Source organism: Carcharhinus amblyrhynchos, chromosome 27 (assembly GCF_965287045.1).
Source record: "Carcharhinus amblyrhynchos chromosome 27, sCarAmb.v2.hapA, whole genome shotgun sequence".
NCBI lineage: Eukaryota > Metazoa > Chordata > Chondrichthyes > Carcharhiniformes > Carcharhinidae > Carcharhinus > Carcharhinus amblyrhynchos.
This window is the reverse complement of record NC_137350.1, coordinates 33061082-33076297: the sequence shown is the minus strand read 5'-3', so window position 1 is coordinate 33076297 and position 15216 is coordinate 33061082. Positions and strand designations below refer to the sequence as shown.

General features: G+C 41.3%; 1 protein-coding gene across 2 annotated transcripts in view; it reads right to left on the bottom strand.

The window, feature by feature from the left end:
* The window catches only part of LOC145358994 (F-box/LRR-repeat protein 20), a 133451-nt gene that overhangs the window by 36051 nt on the left and 82184 nt on the right, over nt 1-15216 (bottom strand). For both annotated transcript variants that reach the window (XM_080213352.1, XM_080213351.1), the window contains 2 exons: nt 7078-7152; nt 1710-1804 (listed from right to left, as the gene is read on the bottom strand). In XM_080213352.1, coding sequence (XP_080069478.1) covers nt 1710-1804; nt 7078-7152 — 170 coding nt within the window. The remainder of the gene's footprint in view (nt 1-1709; nt 1805-7077; nt 7153-15216) is intronic.

Here is a 15216-nt window from a genome sequence, read left to right as displayed (position 1 = left end):
CTTAATGCCATTTAGGACACTCAACGCTTCCTCCTTTGATGTTCTCTAGAGCGTTCACACACCTATCCCTGACCTCAACATCCGTCATGTCCTTCTCCTTGGTGAATACTGATACAAAGTACTCTTTAAGGATTTCACCTGCTTCCTGTGGCTCCACACGTAACTTCCCTCCATTGTCTTCCAGTGGGTCTAACCTTTCTCTTGCTACCCACTTGCTCCGAGAATATGCATAAAAAGCCTTGGGATTCTCCTTGACCATGTTTGCTGAAGACATTTCATGCCCCTTTTCAGCCCTCCAAATTCCTTGTTTAAGTTCCTTTCTACTTTCACTATACTCCTCAAGGTGTATACCCCTCTTGATGAGGCAAGAAAATTATTTTCCCCTTTCAAGTCTTTGTTCATTTGAATTTGAGAGTTTAAATTGACAAATATATTTTGAAACTCCACAGTATGCCAAATATATAATACTCGCATTGATGGCTTTAGATTTCATGACAAGAGTATTTGATAGACTACATATGGAGGAACCAGTACCTTTAATGGGGGAAATCAAGAACAGCAGGACATAATCTTAGAATTAGAGCTATAGCATTCAGGAATTAAATCAGAGAACACTTCCTCATACAAAGAATAGCACAGGGCTGTGAAATGTTGAGACAGTTTAAGGTTTCAGGTCTAAGATAAATGGAATTTCTGCTTGGCAATGATGGGAAGTGACATGAGGCAACAATATTATTTAATTAAGTAGCAGAAAAGGGTCTATCTAGGCTTACTCCTGTTTGTAAAAGTATAACTATTGTTAATAGGGCTCAGGTCAGCAGGTACCTAGTTACACACATTCTGATCATATCCCAATGCTCAGAATTTTGAATGCTTTTTCTAAAAAAACTACAAAGAACCATGACCCAGCTTGCTATTCTAGAAATCTCCGCACTTTGCATGACCTACCACACAATAGCAAGGCCTCACCCTGCAACAAACAGGTTAGCATAGCTTTCTATTGCCTTTTAGAAAATGCATTTCGCCTATCTCAGACAGCTGCATAGCGTTGACCACAACAATGTGCAGCTAGAACACATTCCAATCAGACAGATAGAAATAACCTTAGTTTTAGCAATTGGAACTGGCTCAGAAGCTATTTTATGGCATGTGGAAGTCAAAGCAACAACTATATATATAACATTTAAAACAAATTGGCACATATCTCAATATCTCTCAATGAATCAGACTGTATACATCATGGGTCAAGGTGGCACAGCAGTTAGCACTGCTGCCTCTCAGTGCCAGGCTCCCAGTTCAATTCCAGCTTTGGCTCTGTGTGAAGTTTGCACGTTTTCCCCATTTCTGTGTGAGTTTCCTCTGGGTGCTCCAGTTTCCTCCCACAGCCTAAAGATGTGTGGGTTAGGTTGATTGGCCATGCTAAATTGGCCCTAGTGTTGGGGGATTAACAGGATAAATAAGTAAGGTTATGGGAATAGGGCCTGGGTGGGATTGTGGTCAGTGCAGACTCGATGGGTCAAATGGTCTCCTTCTGCACAGTAGGGATTCTATGGTCTAGTTTAAACTGCAGATGTTTAACTGCATTGAGCCTGGTTCTAGAAACTCTAGCCATCATTGAAAGCCTTACCCTACATCACCATTTGTGAAAATATAGGCATATAACAGTACCATTTTATCATCCATCACCAAAAGATAATGCACGTTTTTACCTTAAAGAGTTATCACCAACACCGAGGCACCCTCGCAGGCTAAGTTTCCGTAAAAATCCACCACATCGTTTGGAAATATTCTCTACCACTCGGCCCTGTGTCAACAAGAAAAATAATTTTTAAGAAAGGACGTTATCCACACATCATGGAATTTTGGTATGCAAGTTATGATTTCAATGTTTTCTAAAAACTCAACGAATAACTTCCATTACTGCTTACAAAATACAATAGAAACATGCCAGAATATATCAACTGAAAATTTTCACTGCTGCTTCATAGTGTCAGGGACCCGGATTCGATTCCCGGCTTGGGTCACTGTCTGTGTAGAATTTGAGCGTTCTCCCTGTAGCAGCATGGGTTTCCTCCGGGTGCTCCAGTTTCCTCCCACACTCTAAAGATGGGCAGATTAGGTGAATTCGTCATGCTCAATTGTCCCTTAGTGTACCCAAAAAGTGCGGCGAGTGGGGGCTAGAGGATTTTCACAGTAACTTAATTGCAGTGAATGCAAGCCTATTTGTGACTAATAAAAATAAATAAACTTTAAACTTCTGATCTAAAATGAATATGCAAAATGACAAAAAAAGTTGAAGATGCACAGTAGATCTATCAATATTCAAAAGATGAAAAGACTGGTTAATGTTTTGTGTGTAGCTCCTTGATTGGAACTGGGTTTACTGTGTTCTAATGAAGCTTGTCTTTCTGCTAGACAAATATACAAACATGAAGCCAGAGGAAGGGGTAGGGGTAGAGCAGGGAGAAGCATAGCCACAAGACTGAAAATTCAAAGTTTAAGATTAGTGAACGGACCAACACCAACCCCTCATTCTCTGCTCCATCTCTGCCTTTAAAAAGACATTTATCTGTGTTCTGACACAAATACAGCTGGCACCAAAACCTCCCGTCATCAGAAGTGACCACTGATGTAACACACCCACTTATAATTACACTGTTAAATTTCTATGCCTCGGCTCATACCAGAAAAATTCACAAACCAAGTTAAGAAACTTAATCCTTCCAACATAATTGTTCCCCAGATGATCCAGGAATTAGCATGAAAATATGCTGACAGAACTAAAACACATTTAAAAAAAATAACCTCAGTATTATATATGCTTTTACATAGAAGGTCCGAGGTCAAACCGATTATTAACAGAAGTATTCTATACAGTAGAAAGATTTGCTCGTCAGAGGACATTCAGGGATTAAAAGTAGTCTCAACAGCCAATGGAATGACAGAAATTCCACTCTGCTGCCAATTTGGGCATTAGGGTTGGTTTAACTGTCAAGGAAGATGGACTGATTATAAATGCCAGGCAGCCTAGACTTTGGACCCAGTTTAAAAGCAGAAGAATGTTGTAATCACACAGCAGACCTGTCAGCATCTTAAAAGAGAAAGTTTCACGTTTTAAGAGCAGTTTCTTTGCAATACCCTTTATAGGGCTGAACGAAGCAAATAGACTGGGGGATATAAAATAACTTATTTAGCAATCATCTCTGAAGAAAGGTCTATGCAAGAATTATTATCTGCTCTTTATTCTAATGGGTTTCCCCCCCCCCCCCCCCCCCCAAAACCAGGCGTTTCTTTTTTTATCTTCAGACTCAGTTAACTGGTCTCAGTGACCGAGATAACAGTGGTTAGCAATGCTGCCTCACAGGTTCAATCCCTGACTTGAGTCACTGTGTGCGGAGTCTGTGTTTTCTCCCCACGTCTATGTGGGTTTCTTCCGGGTGCTCCGGTTTCCTCCCACAGTCCGAAAGATGTGCTGATTAGGTGCACTGGCCATGCTAAATTCCCCCTCAGTGTACCCGAACAGGTGCTGGCGTGTGGCAAATAGGGGATTTTCACAGTAAGTTCAATGCAGTGTTAATGTAAGCCTATGTGTGACAATAACAAAGAAGCTTTAAACCTTATAACCTGCCACTGGATTGCAGCATTAGTTGAATGATAACTTTCATTAGGGTCCAAGCCAACAACTAACAAATATAACTTCCAGCTGGAATAGCTCCTGCAAGTGCACTCTGCAGTTACTGCCAATCATGTGAATTTAATTACTGCAAGACAGTGGTTTTTTTGTACCCAGTGATAGGTATAATTTTCCAAATGTCATCCTTCATTTTCACATCACTGCAATAACCTGGACCATTGATGATCTACCCAAAATAAGTTATTTCAAACCTATATCGGGGACAGAAATTCTTCCAAACTGTTACTAAACATGTATTGCAGGGAACGCCTGCGAAATAGAACACATGGTGTTCAGGTCATTGGAACTAATCATCAGGTAGGTATACAAAATGCTGTCCACCTTTGGGATTTTGAGTAAGGCTATATGGCACACCCAATGAAGCAGTTATACAGCACTCATTCGCTAACTGATTCTGTATTTTCAAAGCTAGTACCAAGTCTCCATCGGATTTTCAGTGAGAGACAAACGTAAAGAAAGTGCCAAACTGACCACTTTTTGTTCACTTTTATCCTTCTTCCTTTCATACAGTCTCCACTATGTCAAAATTTCCAATTCAGTTAGTGTAAGGTGCACAGAATAGGTCAGCTTTTCTTCTCTCTCTAGGTGAGATTGAAGCCATTTCTTGAGAGGCAAATCCTGAACATATTTAGTCCACAACTCTATAACTGGTAGGTACTTCACAAATAGCATTGGCAGAGTCCGAGGGCTCTCAAAATCATGTGCACACTTGGCTTAAGGTAGGATTTGGGAAGAAACTCAAAGAGAAACATCAGTTACATGACATTCGTAGAATCCCTACAGTGCAAAAAGAGGCAATCGGCCCACCACGCTTACACTAACAACAATCCCACCCAGGTCCTGGCCTCTATGCATTCAACCTGGTAATCCCCCTGACATTAAGAGGCAATTTAGCATGGCAGTCAACCTAACTTGCATATCTTTTGGACTGTGGGAAGAAACCAGAACACGGACAAAACCCACGCAAACATGGGGAAAACATGCAAACACCACAGTCACCCAAGGCCGAAATTGAACCTGGATCCCTGGCGCTGCGAGGCAGTGCTAACTACTTTGCCACCCATGTTTGAATCCCTACAGTGCAGAAGGAGACCATTCAGCCCATCAAGCCTGCACTGACAACAATCCCACCCATTCCCTATCTCCGTAACCCCACATATTTACCCTGCTGATCCTCCTAACCTAGCATTGCAGGACACTAAGGAGCAATTTAGCATGGCCAATCAACCTAACGCACACATCTTTGGACTGTGGGAGGAAACCGGAGCACACAGGAAACCCACACACAGATACAGGGAGAACGTGTAAATTCCACACAGAGTCATCCAAGGCTGGAATTGAATCTGGATCCCTGGCACTGTGAGGCAGTGCTAACCATTGTGCCGCCCTGAACTGACAAGTGTCAAGCAATCATGCAGACTTATTTACCAGATTAGGAGCTTCTCATAGCTCAGGGGCAAGACAAAAATTGCAACTGGAAAAATACACAAAGAATGTTTGAAATTAATTGAGAAATACAGTATAACCAACAGGAAGTCAAGGTTTATTGACATAATAGCAATTGCACTTCCCCAAAACATTCCTTGTATGGAGCAATCGGTAGGACAATTAGGAAGTCCCACAGTAACTTGATGCAACTCAGTTCAAAGAGCTGTGACAGAATTTTCCCTTTGGCTTGCACTATCTGCAACGAAAACTCATGCGAGGGAGAATCAGTTATCCACTATAATGTCATCAGTTCATCTGCTCCAAAATATTTCAGGAACAAAACCAGGTATTTCTCTGACGAAAACAGGCTAACGCTTCTGTTGAGGCTCTCTCCCTTTTATAGCGAATACTTGGGCATCCTGAGCCCTTTGTTTCCTGGTACTCTGAGCAGTGCTGCAATATCCAAAACTTCCCACACTGTCAAACCTAGAGCTCACCGACCTATCATGATGACATTTTTTTGACGACCACATCACTTTCTCATTTTCTTTTGTTCTTCGCTTTCCCTGCTATTCCTGAACTTTGGGACTGTAGTAGGCGATATTAAATAGAAATCGCACAGCCACACGTTCTTGGGAAGCTGCCAGCTACCCACCACCAGCACCTTCTAGACATTAAAACTACAAAGGCCACTGAGCCTTTTCCACAAAAGGAGTTAAGCTTACTCACTTTAGAAAAATGTTGAAGCATTTTCTGTGGGAAAACAGTGCATTTTATAGAAAGCGGAATGCTTCTGTTATTCCTGGATGCATGACAGGAAGGAATATACCACTCTACCCAATTAAATAGAGGATGTAAAGCACATTTATTTGGACCAATGCAATCATTTCCTTTCTTGCTTTAGTTTTGTGTGCTTTCTTTATTTGATTTTGTCAACCAAGTCTATTTAATGGGTGCGAGAGGGTGAAGAAGGAGAAACAGCAAAATTCTTAGCATAAAAAGGTCCATGTTAACAATTAAGCATTTGAACAGTCTATAGCAACAACCTTCAACCTTTCAGACTTCAGTTTGCTCCGAACAGTAGACCTTATGAAATCTACCAAGGGGCATTCAATCAAATTTCACACTACACAAGAGCGAAAATCATTATCTGTTACCTAATGAAGACCAACATGCATTTCCTTTGCTGTATATTAATCAAGAAAGATCAACATAATTAGAATTTTTGATATTGACAGAAGAGTGATAATAAAGAATTTATGGTAAAAATACACCTTTATCATTTCAGCTACTGCCCACCTAAGATGAAAGAAACTTGCTCTTATTGTGCCAGCTCACACCTTAAGCCTCCAAAGCATTTTGTAATCAATTAATTGTATTTCCAATATAACCACTGTTGGTAAAGTAAAATATAGACATTTTTAAAAGTTTATTAGTCACACAAAGGCTTAAATTTTGTGCACAGTAACATTCCACAAATGACGAGCTAAGTGAGGTATTAGGTCACAAAGGCATAGAGGGAACCCTCTGCACCTCTTAGAGGCACTCAAGGATCTATTACATAGGCCACTGGCACTTAGCTTTGAAGATCAGCACCTATCGCAATGCTAATGTGCCTCAAACTTAGAATGAGGTTTTGAATCCACTACTTCATCCAGACAAGAGCATTACCAATTCGCCAAGCTAACACACTAAAGAAAGAAATTCATTTCTGTGACTTGTATATGGGTTAGGGCTGGCTTTCCAACTGAATACTGTTGTGGTATTTTCAGAAATAGATAGTTTATGTTAAAAAAAATGGATAAGTTATGTCCATGTCCACCCAATTATGGTCAAAATATACCACACAAAAGCCACTTGCAAGTGAAATTACGCTAGCAAAATACAAATAATGCCATTTAATTTTTTTCACAATATGTAGCTTTCCATCAATAAGATGATCCTGTGCACAGTACCTCAATATCTCTTTGGAAGTCAAACAAGTCGATTCTTTGCCAGTTGCTGCCATCCAGTGCCAGGACATTCCAGTACTGAAAAAACAAGAATTTGGAAAAATTGAGAAAATCTAAATAAACTGACTGAGATGAAAAAAATGCTAAAGATAGAAAGACATGAATAATTGGGCAGAAGAATATTTTTCTTTCGGAATTGTAAGCACAACATAGAGAAAACCAACCTCTGGGAACTGAATGCAAAAATTTAACGCTCCAAATTAAAAGTGCATTGTTACTGAAGCTTCTGTCAAGGTTTCATGATCTGTTAGGGGCATGGCAATTTCCTCGAAGAGCTGTGACAGTAAGTTAGCATCGCCTGGAATGCTACCTGTCAAGGACACTACCCTTTCAATACATTTTCAGTCCCCTTCAATACCTGATACTTTAGAAGAACCAAGTCCATGCAATATTCAACAGATGCAAGCGGATCTGTTCAAAATGTTCATGTCGGAGTTCTATTCTTCCGATCATCCTAATAGTTCCAATTTTCCAATCATTGCAAAATAACACATTATTCTATTTGTAAAACAGCAAGTGCAGCTGAGGGACCGAGTGCATACCTATAAGTTTAGCAAGTGGATGGGGTTGAGAAAAGGTGGTGTTCTTTTCTTTTTTCTACTTTTTCCACACTGTAAAAATTAGTTCTTACCCTACTATAGGGAAAGGAGATAGCAGTTTGGTTAAGTTTCTGGTTCAGTCCCAAGGTTTCAGATGATATGCAAACAGGTGATAAAGTTATTTTAAAAAGCAATATAGATAAGTGAATAATACAATTACACATTAAGGACAGCAGGACAAGTGATGTGTCAAGGCTACAGCATGTGCATGCTTCTGGATGCCAATGTGATTCGTGGCAAATGTGTCAGTTCAGGGTCACTGAGTTGAAGGCTGAGCTGCAGACACTGAACACATTAGGAAGGGGTAAAAGTTACCTGGATGCTTTGTACCAGGAGGCAGTCACATCATTTAGGGTCTAGGACAGGGAGGTGTGACTTCGAGTAAGGCAAGCAAGAGGACCCAGAGGGCAGAAGTCCAGGAACGTCAACCTCTGCAATTGTCCAACAGGTTTGAGTTTTCTCAGCTTGTTTGGAGTGGGAGCTGCAAGCTGGATGAGAAAGCTGACCCTGACACTGTGGTACAGGAAGCCATTCAAGTGCATGGACCAAACAGGAATGTAGTGGTAGTAGGGGATAGTATAGCAAGGGGGAGGTTAACACTGTCCTCCGCAATAAAAAGCAAGAGTGCCAAGGGTTGTGTTGCTTGCCTGGCTTCAAGGTTTGGTCTTCTGCTCAGGGTTAAAGGGGAACAGAAAGGAGGAGGATCCAGTCATCATGATCCATGTATGTACCAGCAACATAGATAGAACTAGGAAGGAGGCTCTGCATAAGGAGTATGAGGAACTGGACACCAAATTAAAAAGCAGTACCTCAAAAGGTTATAATCTCGAGATTATCTGAGCCACGTGTAAATTGGCATGGCGTGCATAAAATTAGAGAATTAAATGCATGGTTTAGGAGAAGTGTGCTTTGGCTAGTGGGGTATTGGCACTAGTACTGGGAAAAAGTTGGGGCTGTACTGTTGGGATGGTCTACACCTGAACCAGGCTGGGGCTAGTGTTCTTGCAAACCACATAGCTAGGGAAGTAGAGGGGTTTTTAAACTAAATAGTTGAGATAAGGGACCAAACATGGTATATCAGAGAGTAGGCATAAGACAAAGAAAAGTGCTAATATGGGAAATGATAAACCAGTGTCACAGGAAAGGTCAGAGAAATAAATCTGAAGAGCAAGTCAAGAGATAAGGTTAGAGATTACAAAATTAAAAGAAGTACAAAACCTAAGGCTTTGTATCTGAATAAACGTAGCATTCAAACCAAAACAAATGCACCAATACAGATATGATCTAATAACTATTAGAGTCATGGCGACAGCATGACATAGATTGGGGCCCAAATACTCAAGGGTACGTGACTTTTAGGAGGGATAGGACATTAGGAAAAGGTGGTTTTGTTAATTAAAGATGGCATGAGCACAATAGAGGTGGATGGCCCATGTTCACAAAAGCAGGATATAGAAACGGATTGGGTATAGATGAAAAATGATAAAAGGTAAGAAGTCACTTGGGGGAGTAGTGTACAGGCCCCTTAACAGCAATCACAAGGCAGAGCAGAGTATCAAAAAATTGTGTAAACTTGTCAGAAAGGCAATCGTGGAGATTTTAATCCACAAATAGACTGGAATATTCTGGTGTGCAAAGTAAACATCAACTTCATAGAATATTTTTGGGATAATTAGATCAGCATGCTCTGCAGCCAAGCAGGAAGCAAGCTGCATTAGATGCGGTATTCTGTGTTGTGCTCTCACAGCAATTCAGAATCCCTACAGTATTGAAGGAGGCCATTGAACCCATCAGGTCTGCACCAACCACAATGCCATCCAGGGCCTATTCCCGTAACCCCATGCATTTACCCTAGCTAGCCCCCCTGACACTAAGAGACAATTTAGCATGGCAAATGCACCTAACCTGCACATCTTTGGATTGTGGGAGGAAATCCATGCAGATACGGGGAGAATGTGCAAACTCCACACAGTGACGCAGACCAGGAATTGAACCCGGGTCATTGGCGCTGTGAGGCAACAGTGCTAACCACTGTGCTACCATGCCGCTCTTGAACAATTATATAACCAGCCAGTAGGAAAGTCTTCAATGTTACAAGGGGAACAAGGTTACTGGACAAAGGTGCCAGCAACATTTGGCACTGCCTCTTCATTTGTAATGTAGGCTAAAATGTCCTTTATTCTATACCAGTTTTAAAACATTATTAAATAGGCACCACGAAACAGACTAGATTCTAAATCACTTTCTCCACTTTTAGAACATGGCTGAAGGAATTGGGGATGGCATTAATCATTTGTATTGAAACACTAACAGTTCATCATGCATTAAGTGACTTACTACACGCTGAGCTTCGTTATAGCCAATGTTGGTTCTGTACAAATCTACCACCACCAACTGGTGCTTCGTCAGACTAGGATTGATTAGTAGCTTTTAGTTAAAAAAAAATCAATTCACATTTCACTCAATTATACATCCTTCCCATAGGGCTAAGTTTCAGAGTTGATCTTAATTTGTTGGCTTGAGTTCTCTTGCCTAGTGAACGGATTGTTAATAGTTTTATTACAAAGGTCTTAGATCAATATTTATTTCAAATAACAATATGCCCTGCTACAAGTATCTTGTCTGCATTTTAGTGGATCCCACTTAAATCTGGTTTAAATCATTCACTACAGCTTCTGAGTTGCCACTTGATCCTCTCTTCTCAGCCAGAAAATAAGGAGTGCCAACCAAGGACAAGGCTACCAATACAGACAACTAAAACAGGAAACTGCTGGAAAATCTTAGCAGGTCTGATGGAATCTGTGGAGAGAGAATAGAGCAAACATTGAATCTAGATGTATAGAAACCAGACAAAGTGGGTGAGATCCTTAATGAATACTTTGCATCGGTAATCACAAAGGAGAGGGACACGTCGACCAATGGTATCTTGGAGGGGTGCGTAAACCCTTTAGGGCAAATCATCATTATGTGGGAGGAAGTGTTGGCTGAATTAAAAAGCATTAAGGTAGACAAATCTCTACAGCCAGATGGCATCTATCCAGATTACTGAGGGAGACAAGAGATGAGATTGCTGAGCCTCGAACAAAAATTTCTGTTTCCTCATTGACCACTGATGAGGTACTACAGGATTGGAGGATAGCCAATATTGTCCCATTACTTAACAAGGATATCAAGGACAATTATAGGTCAGTGAGTGTGGCGTCAGTGACAGTGAAACTGTTGGAGGGGATTCTTAGGAAAAGGATCTATACATATTTGGAACTGAATGGTCTTGTTAGCGACAGACAGCATAGTTTTGTATGTGGGAGATTCTGTCTCACAAATTTGAGTTTATTGAGGTGACAAAAATGATTGATGAGGGAAAGGCTGTGGATGTTGTCTATATGGACTGTAGTAAAACATTTGACAAGGTCCTTCATGGCAGGCTGGTGCAAAGATTAAATCTCGGGATCGAGGTGAACTAGCTAGATGGATTTAGAACTGGTTTGGCCATGGAAGACAGGAGTAGTGGCAGAAGAGCATTTTTCTGAATGGAGATCTGTATCTAGTGGTGTTCCGCAGGGATCAGTGCTGGGACCTCTGCATTTTGCAATATAAGTGACTTGGAAGAACGCAGCTGGTTGTATTAGCAAGTTTACAGATGATACTAAGAGTGCCAGAGATGTGGATAGTGATGAAGAGTGTTGGAAAATACAGCAGGATATAGATAGACTGAAAAATTAGATAGAGAAATGACAGATGGAATTTAATCCAGACAAATGCAAGGTGATTTTGGTAGATGCAATTCAGGTGAGTCATGAAATAGATGGCAGAACCATCAGGAGCATAGACACAGATCTGGGAGTACAGGTCCAGAGATCCTTACAAGTGGCAGCACAGATGGAAAAGGTGGTGAAGAAAGTACATGGCATGCTTGCTTTCATCGGATGGGGCGTTGTGTATAAAAGTTGACAAATTATGTTACAGTTGTATAAAACATTGGTTCAGCCACATTTGGAATACTGTGCCCAATTCTGGTCACCACACTACCAGAATGACGAGGAGGCTTTGGAGAGTGTGCAGAAAAGGTTTACCAGGATGTTGCCTGGAGGGTATTAGCTATGAGGGGAGAATATACTGGGATTGTTTTCCCTGGAGAAACAGAGGCTGAGGGGCGACTTATAGAAGTTTATGAAACTATGAGGTATTTAGATAGGGTGAGCAGACGGAAGCTTTTTCCCAGGGCAGAAATGACAATCACAAGGGGGCTCAAGTGCAAAGGGTGGAAAGGTTCAGGAGATGTGCAGAAGGATTTTTTTTTAAAAAAGCACAGAGGGCGGTGGGGGCCTGGAATGCACTGCCAAGTGAGATGGTTGAGGCAGTAACGTTAGCCACATTTAAGTCTTACCTTGATAGACACAGGAAGAAATGCAGAATAGAGGGATATAAGCAGTTGTTTAGACAGGTAAACGTGATCAGCGCAGGCTTGGAGGCCCAAAAGGCCTATTCCTGTGCTGTAGTGTTCTTTGTTCGATGACCCTTCCTCAGCTTTAACAAAGGGTCATTTAGATTCAAATGACTGGCTCTGTTCTCTCTCCGCAGACGCTGTCATACCTGAGATTTTCCAACATTTTTCTATTTTTACTTCAGACTCCAGCATCCACAGTATATTGTAGCTACTTAATACAGTCCTTTTAGGTGATTAGGTTCTCTTTGTGGAGACAACCGCTGTCTGACACTTGTTTGAAATGGTGTTACTTGGTGGATAAATGGTGTTAAATGGTGAATCTCTGGAATTCTCTGCCCGTTGAAGTGGTGGAGGCTGCCTCGCTAAATATTTTTAAGAAGCGGGTTGATGGGTTTTTGATAAGAGAGGGGATTAAGGGTTATGGGGAGAGGGCGGGAAAGTGGAACTGAGCCACGACAGATCAGCCATGATCTTATTGAATGGCGGGGCAGGCTCGAAGGGCCAGATGGCCTACTCCTGCTCCTATTTCTTATGTTCTTATGTTCTTATGTTCTACTTGCCACTTCTCATCAAGCCTAGATGGCTTCCTGCATGTGGGAATGGGCTGCTTAATTATCTGAGGAATTGCCAATTTAGCTGAATACTTTGCAACCACCTGCAAACATCCCCACCTCCGTCCTTACAATGGAGGGAAGATCATTTAAGCAACAGCCATAGATAACCTGCTCAAGGACCAAACACCAAAAGAACTCCTGAAGCAACAGAATGGAACAAAGATGTTTGACCTTCAACAATCACGACCATCCTCCTCTATGCCAACTATGGTTCCAGCTAGTAGACAGTTTTTTTTCAAACCTCCACTGATGTTAGTTTGGACTCGAGTGCCACAACTGAGGGGAATGCTGCGTTGATGAGGAGAGCACTCACTCTCACCTCACCAACAGAATTCAGCTGGTATGCATGTCTGGATCAAGGTTGTATTAAAGTCTGGAGCAGAGCAGCCCTGAGAGACTCCAAACCAAGCATCAGCAAGAAGGTTGTTAGTGAATAAGTGCTATTTGACACCACTTGACTCCTGCCATCACTTTAATGATGAATGAGTGTAAACAGGGCAGTATTTGGCAACGTTTGACCTGTCCTGCTTTTTATGGATATAGCACATACAGGCAATATTTCCCTTGGAATTGACAAATTAGTTACAAGTTACATTGGCGATTCAATTAGTTTTAATATAGGGATCATGCAAGTTTGCTTCAATTTATAACTACAGAAGCTGGAAACTCACAGTATAACTAAGTAGTTCCTTGGATGTAACAATCAGAGCAACCCTGAATGGCAAGGTATATTTCCCAAATCTCATTTTAAAAGCGAGAAATAAGGCAAACACAAGTGCCAGGAAGTCATATTCTAACATCATGTCTGCATTTTAGAATCATAGAATCCCTGCAGTGCAGAAAGTGGCCATTCAGCCCATCAAGTCTGCACTGACCTTTTATATACATATTTATTTATTTCAATCTAACTCACACATCTTTGGACTGTGGGATGAAACCAGAGCACCCCGGAGGAAACCCACACAGACGCGCGGAGAACGTGCATACTTCACACAGACAGCAACCCAAGGCTGGAATTGAACGCAGGTCCCCGATGCTGTGAAACAGCAGTGCTAAGCACTGTGCCACCCAAATTCTAATGTACACTTAACAGTTGGTATTATCCTTCTTGTATTTACTGCAGTTGCTTACAATTATTTCTCAAATGCAAACAGGTAGGAAAAGCCATTGATCAGCAACCAGCACAAATATTTTTTCAAATGTGTCATGGCAGTCATGTCCTTTTCCATTACATCGTGTACAGCTAAAATTACATTCATAGTAAGTATATAAAAACTGCAGAAGTAATTTCTTAAAAAAAGTGTTTGCTTGACTCCAAGAATTTCTCACCCCTGCCAATTAATACCATATATACAAACTGGCCACTCTTCTGCCCCTGACACTCACACTCTCCAATCCCCCTCCCCCAAACCTATATTTAATCTTCAGTCAACAAGTCAACTTTTCATTTCAGATGTACCACACAGTCTTGAACGAATATTACAAAGTAAGCCACGCAGAAAAATTCTTCCTCCAAACCACCATTTTCTGGACCACTGCATAGCTGGATCATGTGTGTATACTCATTTCAATATCACCAATCTGCTGAATAAAGCTATCAACCAAGTCCCATCAGTGCAGATTGCAACCAAGTCCCATCAATGCAGATTACAGCCAACTCCCAAATGTCAACCACTCCTTCACACACACACACACACACACACACACACACACACACACACACACACACACACACGGGCTCAATCGCAAAGCCCAATTTGTCTCACTTACATGCTGCAGTTCCCAGATATCCTTGTTTCATCTAATCCTGCATTTTACATACAGGCTGTCATTTTGATCTAGCAACCTACAGTTTATCACAGGCACGATACAAAAATTCAACAAATCGGCGACATGGCTGAAGGGTATAATATCATCAGAAGACAGATAAATGTAGACTAAGGAGGAAGTGAAGACTTTTAGCAAGGTAAAGTTAAAAAGTTAAAGTTTATTTATTAGTCACAAGTAAGGCTTACATTCACACTGCAATGAAGTTACTGTGAAAATCCCCAAGTCGTGACATTCTGGCACCTGTTCGGGTAAATGCACCTAACCAGCATGCCTTTCAGACTGTGGGAGGAAACCCATGCAGACATGGGGAGAATGTGTAAACTCCACACAGACAGTGACCCAAGCCAGATTCAAACCCAGGTCCCTGACACTGTGAGTCAGCAGTGCTAACCACTGTGCCAAAGGGCCAGACAAAAAGGGAAATACAAACATTTCATTGTGATTTCTGTAAGAGCTTCACACAGCGAATGCGAGAGGAGAGTAAAAAACAAATAAAAAGACAGAGGGGATTGGCCACTTGCGGGGGTAAAAAATTTACTCCCCTATTCTATCATTCCAAGTCTGACCATAACAAGATTTTGTTGGTAAATTT